The sequence below is a fragment of the Terrapene carolina genome, unplaced genomic scaffold (genome assembly GCF_002925995.2).
Source record: "Terrapene carolina triunguis isolate 2854851 unplaced genomic scaffold, T_m_triunguis-2.0 Scaffold33672, whole genome shotgun sequence".
Classification (NCBI taxonomy): domain Eukaryota; kingdom Metazoa; phylum Chordata; order Testudines; family Emydidae; genus Terrapene; species Terrapene triunguis.
In genome coordinates this window covers 1-7260 of record NW_020698023.1, presented here as the reverse complement: position 1 = coordinate 7260, position 7260 = coordinate 1, and the positions used below count along the sequence as shown (strand labels likewise).

At 56.0% G+C, this 7260-nt stretch overlaps 1 protein-coding gene across 1 annotated transcript; it reads left to right on the top strand.

Annotated features, from left to right (window-relative positions):
• The first annotated feature begins 832 nt into the window (after window positions 1–832).
• LOC112125687 (transmembrane protease serine 5-like) lies at window positions 833–7062 on the top strand. Its single transcript, XM_029914210.1, has 7 exons — window positions 833–978; window positions 2354–2467; window positions 3360–3403; window positions 5292–5454; window positions 5603–5987; window positions 6310–6403; window positions 6791–7062. The coding sequence occupies exons 1-7, from the start codon at window positions 833–835 to the stop codon at window positions 7060–7062; spliced, it is 1218 nt and encodes a 405-aa protein (XP_029770070.1).
• The last annotated feature ends 198 nt before the right edge of the window (window positions 7063–7260 follow it).

Below are 7260 nucleotides of genomic sequence, written 5' to 3'. Positions count from 1 at the left end.
AAAGGGCTGCACAAACCCTAAAGTGCCTGATGTGGACATAATGGGAACCAGAGACTATGGAGAGGGGTTCCCTGCCCCCTTTCAAGCAGCACTCCCTGGGGTGTCTGAAGGTGGGATTGTTAATTCTTGTCATGTGACCCACACCTACACAGTGGGGCGCTCTGTCACTCTCTGCTACAGCCCTTGAGCTAGCAGAGCTGGTCATTTAGCACAGGCTGTAAGATCTAGAGGTCTCAAGTGGGATCCCTGTTGCCTATCTCCTGTCACTCTGTGTTGGGGAGGAGCTCAGACACCGATCTGGTTCTGGAACTCGGCACTTGTTTCCTCCTCCGTGATGTTGGGGATGCCCAGCCTGGCCAGGGTTTCCTCACTGGGACCCTCATCCTGCAAGACATCATTCAGCTTGGCTGAGAAGCACCAGGTGGTCCCAGTACAAGCTCAGGGTGGACTGGTCCAATCTCTGGGGCTGTGGCATCACAGTAGCAACTTGACAGCTGAGCTCAGTGGTTAAAGGGGAGCAAAGCAGGAGGCGGAGGAGGAGTGGGGAGGAAGTACTGTTTACCCAAGCCAGGGAGAGGAGGGGGAGCTCTCTCCGTTCTGAGCAGAGGAGCAGGGAGTTGGACCCCTCCTTACTGACCCCCTGATTTTGACCCCCCCACCCCCAGTGGGGGATGAGCAGATTGTGAGCTGTGGTTCAAATTCAGCAGTGACACCAACAATGGTGTAAATGACTTTCCCGCGTCCCTCGCTAGTCACTGGGACTTTATTGTGTTTAGCTTTGGCCTTTGCAAAGAGCTGGTCGCAAGGACGCTTGCAGGACGTTTTAAATAAAATGGTTTTAGTATCTTTCAGAATAAACACGGGAAACTTCTTGTTGGAAGTGCAGGTGGAAGGCAGGCCCGGCTGGCTCCTGGCATGTCACGAGCGGTGGAATCTCTCCCTGGGGACTCTGATCTGTAGGCAGCTGGGATATCTCCAGTAAGTGATGCTCCTCTCAGCATAGACCTAGTCGGCCAGTCTCAGGTACAGGTCTTTGATTTGCCATTTTTATGAAGATCTTGCAGAAGTAATGTGATCAGAGCACAGGACTGGGAGCCAGGGACCGTAGAGTTACTGATATTCATTTGCATTATACTGGGGCCTAGATTCATCTGAGAATGGGGTCCCATTGTGCCAGTCCCATTTCTCACCCTTTTTCTATTTTGCCACTGGAAAAGGGAGGAAACCCCCCAAATCAAACCATTTGGGGGTTGGAATTTTCACTGCAAAATTTAAATTTTTTCACCTGATATATTGTTTTAAATGAAAAAATTTCCTGTGGGGGAAAAAAACAATCTGCATTTTTTTGACCCACGCTAGATGTACTGTAGCTTGGGCTTATTTCCCAAGACTTTTATAGCAGCTTCCCAAGCTTACAGAATCATGGACTGTGGAATTATCTTTCCATCGGCTTCCCTGGAAGTTGGGTTAAGCCCTTATATCATCCCTGTCTATAGAGTCACTCCCAGATATGTCACTGTTCTCCTATCCACTGCTGTTCTGTGGCTGTGCATTTCCCCTGAACATCACCATAGAGATGAGGAGGATGGTTTTCTGGCATAAATGAGAAGCAGGACTCCTGGGTTCTAATTGTACCTCCTCTACTCCCTTGTGACCTCTATTCTCTGTGCCTCATTTCCCTCATCTTTCAAACAAGGAACATAATATTCACCTCTTTCCCAGGGGAGGATGAACTCGTTCATGTTTGGAGCGTGTTTTGAGATCCTCACTTGGAAGATGTTAGCGAAGGACACAGTATTATTACTTTCTCCTTTTGTACTCATACGCTGTTGACACTGCAAGGCTAGCAAAGGGATGGTAGCATCTGAAAAGATACTTTAGTGATGCAAGCAAACCTATTTCCTGATTTTGGGGTTAGAGTGTAAAGTAAGGGCTGGGTTATGTTCATTTGCAATATTATTATTTAGCCACTAGATGTTCCTGTGTGCTGTAAAGTTCCAGACAGGGCATTGCCCGTGGTAAATGAGAGAGACAAAACTGGAACTCAAGTTGCGTGCGTGGAAGCCTGTTTTTGTGTGTCTGTAGTTGGTAGCCCTCCTGTTTAAGCAGTGTGATTCCATGAAACATGGCAGGGTAAAGGCTTAGTCCTTCCAGTGGGTGATGGCTATTATATTTAACCCTTTCATCTCTTGTGAGCAGTGGCCAGAATTAGCATGTATAAACTAGAGTACAATGGTTCTATGCAGAAGAGAGGAAGGAAGTGCCCGTAAGAATGCTGTCATGTCAGAAGCACGGGTGAGCTCTCAGATCTCTCTCTGTGTTTAGGTGATGACATTTGCTGTTGCTTCTGCAGACTCGCCCATCACAAAGGAGTGAACCTGACAGATGTCAAGGTGAATGATACGCAAGAGTTTGTTCAGATTGTGCCCAACCAGAAGAGCAGCATTGAAGACGTGTGGCAGGTCAGGTGGGTGACGGAGCTGGGGAGAGCAGGACTGGCATTGGGGGGACTGAACAGAAGGGCCCTTCACTGCTATATTGTCTGAGAACAAGTCTCCATGTTTCTGGAGGTGACTGCCAGGCTCTGCACAGCTGGCATAGACTCTGATCAGCAAATATGGAGGGAGGGAGAAAATCTGAGCTGGCAACTAAATGACGCCAAATGGAAACACAAATAGCCCAGCGACTGCACTGGCAGGAGCCAGAACTGCCGGGAGGGTCACAGTGTTCGGTGCTTCGGTTATGCCGCTAAAATAGGACTTCAGCCAGCTTGATGCTTACACAGCGGGGATGTCTGCACTACACTCAGCATGTGTGGGCATGTCCGAGGTAGCTTTGATCTAGCTAGTGCGAGTACCTATAGCAGCAAAGCTTTGGCAGCGCGGACTACAGCACAGACTAGCCACCAGAATAATGACCCTGGGTCCCAGACGGGCTTGCACGGTCTGTGTTTCACGGCTAATGGTACCTGAGCTAGGCACTGGGGTGTGTCTACACATGCTGCAATCACACCTCTGATTGCAGACCAGAGATACCCTCAGTGCCAACAGGATAGCTGACTTCCCGACCTTCAGGCAGGCCCGTTAGCCCTCTTAGAACAACTCTGCTTTGCTGCCGCAGCAACACAACCTGGGTCGTTGCACATGTGGTGCCCCGCACCAACTCATGTTTGAAAAGCCTTCTGTGAGCGCGATGATTATTCCTATCAGAATCCACTTTCTGGGCATCCTGGGTGCATCTGGCCGGTCGCCATTCCTAGGGGAGCTGCCATAGAACCCCATGATGGGCCATCTCTGTGTTTCCTGGCTGCAGAGTTCTGGGAGAGCTTTATTTCGAACCCTGATTTTATTCTTGTGCAGGAGCAGCTGTGCTTCAGGGCGAATTGTGGCTCTGAAGTGCTCAGGTAAGTGCTTTACCCTGTCCTCACATTGCACTGGGGTCTCTTGCATTCCTTGTGCTATTATAGACCCTCTGTTAATTAGCAAAAGCCCCAGGTCGGCTAGACACCGAGCGCCCTGCACTCAGCATGGCCCTGGTGTTCGTTTGCAAAGCCTGTGTCATTCTTCCCCCATCCCGCAGCCCCAGTGTTGGGTGGTCTGCAAGCAGCAGCGTTACGGTGAAGCAGCTCCAGCCCTCTTGAGCAACCCTGCAGTAACAAGCCAGCACAAACCAGCTGGTCTGGGTGGGAGGAAGATTTAGCTTCCCAGCTGGCTGAGTAGCCCCAAAAAAAAAAAAAAAAAGGTGGTTTTGAAGCCCCCAGAGCAGCCCCTTTGTCCGTGTGATTTCATAGCTGGGGTCTGCTTGCAGCGGCAGCAGCGACATGACCGTCAGCTCCCAAATCCCCCCTGTCCATATGGCATAGCTACTGTGTAATTAACAGCATGTGCAATCAATGCCCCCGCCCCCCGCAGTATCTAAAACCCTAATGCTCTCAGCAGCCCCTTCTTGTCAGGGAAGGCAGCTGTGGCCCGGAACCCCCCCCGAGGCCCAGGGCTATTGCCGGGCAAGCGGCAAGCCCAGAGAAGGCCCAGGTGGAGAGGTGGGACTCCTGCGTTCCTCGCTGTTCTCTCTTGCTCCCTCTCCACTCTGGCTTAGTGGTGCTGGCTGGGGGAGGAGACTCCGTTTAGGTCACTGGGTGGGCAGGTAGAGGTCCTGGAACTAGCTCGGAGCACACAGAAGGGGTTAGAGTGGGTTTCTCTTTATTTCACATGGGGAACAACACAGGTGGCAAAAGAAATGGAGAAAGCTGGGGCCACCCTGAATCCCTGACGTCCTGTGGGGGGTGAGCCAGGGACTTGGGCCGAGCAGGGGCTCACAGCCCGGAGACAGGAGCACGCCTGGGGAATGACTCCTGTCAGCTGCTTCCCTCTCTGCTGCCTGCTTTCCCTTTCTTTCCTCCCATTTCTTGCCTCTTTGTATTCGTGCTCCCTCAGGCTTGGTGCTCAAAGACCTTCCCTTTCTCCCTTGGGCCCAGGGCCGGCTCTAACTTTTTTGCCGCCCCAGGCAAAAAAGAAGAGCGCCGCCTGCCGTAACACACCCCCCCCCCCCCCAGCGTCGCGCCAGACAAACCCCCGGAGCGCCGGGCGCAGAACCACGCCGCCCCCGCCCCCCCGAGCGTTGCGCCGGGCCGCTGAAACCCCCGACCCCCCCCCCCCGCCGGGCCGCCCAAACCCCCCGAGCTCCGGGCCGGCCAAACCCCTGACCCCCCAAGCGCTGCGCCGGGCCGGCCAACCCCCCTGAGTGCCGGGCTGCCCAAACCCCCGGAGCGCTGCACCGGCCAAACCCCCGCCCCCCCGAGCGCCACGCCGGGCCGCCCAACCCCCCCGAGCGCCAGGCCAGCCAAACCCCGGGCCCCCCCTCGAGGGCCGGGCCGGCCAAACCCCCCGGACCCCTGGCCTCGCCCCCCCCCCCGCGGGCCGGGGCCCCCCCCCCCCCCCCCCCCCCCCCCCCCCCCCCAGCGCCGCGCCGCCAAAACACCCCCTGCGCTGCCCGGCCAAAAAAAGAGAAAAGAAAAAACCCTCAAGCGCCGCCCCGCCAAACAAAACAAAACAAAAAAAACCCACCGCGAGCGCCCCCCGCAACCCCAACATTGGCCACCCCTTCTCAGGTGCTGCCCCAAGCATGTGCTTGGTCGGCTGGTGCCTGGAGCCGGCCCTGCTTGGGCCCCAAGGCAAAGCTCCGCTCAGCTCCTGGGGAGGGCCGGGTTTCTCGGACACCCTTTGCTGCCCATCCCTTCCCCACTCTCAGGTAGTGTTTGGGGGCACCGGGTTCACGTGTCTCCCCCTTTGCAGAGTGCGGCGTGCGCTCCAGGGCAGCCCGGATCGTGGGCGGAAGCGAAGTCCCGTTGGGACGCTGGCCGTGGCAGGTCAGCCTGTATCTCAACTCCAGACACGTCTGCGGAGGCTCCGTGGTGGCACATGACTGGATCGTCACAGCCGCTCACTGCGTGCACAAGTGAGTCTGGGAACGGCAGAGCCGGAGGCCTTGGCGGGGGGCCTAGCGCAGAGCCCGGCTCTTCCCCCAGCAGGGGAGGGAGTGGGGAATTGGCCACCCCAGCAATACTGCAGCCCCAGAGGAACAGGTTGGCCATGTCTCTGCTCAGTTACAGGCGGCCTGAGGTCTCCAGCTGGCTGGTCTTTGCCGGGATTATCGCCCAGGTGTCAGTCCCACAGCAGGCCGGGGCGGCGGTGGAGAAAATCATCTACCACCCCCGCTATGACGACAGGAGTCACGACTATGACATCGCACTGATGAAACTCACAGCGCCCTTGAACTTCTCCGGTGAGACCCTTCTCTTCAGCCATCTCCCCCTTGCAGGGGACAGAGGATCCCCCCAGAGCAGCCCCATGGCTTCCATTCACAAGGGAGCCACCCACCAATGGTCTGATTCCCACGCCGGTGGCCTGTGCCGATCCCAGGGGCAGTGCCAGTGCGGGGGTTGGTCCAGCTGTGAAGGGAGGGGGCAGCAGAGAGAAAACATTCCCCAGGCAAGTCCCGGGGCCTGTGCTGATGGCACATGGGACAGAACGCTCGCAAGACCTTGTCTCCCATGGATGCAGTGAAATAAGTGGGCAGATTTTGTAAAGAGCTGGGATCTGGCTGTAAAGGTCACAGTGGGATCCGAGCTCTTTGGAGAATCCGGCCCCTGGAGCCAGAGGCAGCGGAGCTGCAAGGGTGTTTCGCTTGCACTTCTCAGGACTAGATCACCCCTGCTCCCCACTCCTGGGAGCCGCTCTCGATTTCTTTGCGCTGTGCGCGGGGAGGGGCATCCCCAGCTGGCGCTGTTCTAACACGTGTCTCTCTCCCCAGATGCCGTCCGTGTGTTTACCGCTGTACCAGCAGGATTTCCCCCACGGCACCCACTGCTGGATCTCCGGCTGGGGCTACACCAGACCTGAACACGGTGAGCAGCTCCAGGAGGCACGGAGAGCTCTCTCCTAGCTCCCTTTTAAAACAAAGACGGGCGAAGGCTGCATCTCACCGAGGGGATGTTTGAGTCTAGAGGAGAGTATTGAATTCTGATCTGCAAACCTACTGCAGTCCTCAGTCCCAACCCGCAGCCCCTGCTGCTATTGCAGGCTGGGGCCCCTTACACACCCACAGCTCTGCTGATCCCCCCAATCCCCACTGCTATTCCAATGACCCCTCTCCTCCTCCCAACACCCAGAGCCCTGGAGATAGAGTGTGTCTGTAATGCTCCATGTCCCACTGTGCCTTGAGTGCAAACCCCAGCATCTAGCCACCAGGGCTGCAGGTTAAACTGTCTCTTGTTTGTTTTCCTCACATCCAGTTCCTGTTGGTGAGATGCTGAAGAAAGCTATTGTTCCCTTAATCAGCACCAAGAAATGCAACAGCTCCTGCATGTACTCTGGTGAGCTCACCCCCAGGATGCTGTGTGCTGGCTACCTGGACGGGAAAGTAGATGCCTGCCAGGTGAGAGCAGGGAGAAAACAACCCCTGTTGTTAATAGGCCGTGAGGGATCGAGTCCTTCCCCCACTGAGGAGCAGTGTGATGCTGCTTACTGTGGGCTGGATCCCACACGGTGTCTATCACGTACATGAAAATGGGGAAGAGAGTGGGAAACGTGGCTCCCCATCTAAATGAAGAGGGGTCCCCCCTCTAGCCCCTTACCGGAGAGGGCATGGCAGGGCAGGGGAATGTGAAGGATGAGGTGGGAGGGTCTTAGGGGCAGAGCAGGGGCACGTTGGGGGTGTGCTGGTGCCCTGTGCAGAACTAGTGAGAGGCTGTGGGTGTCAGGG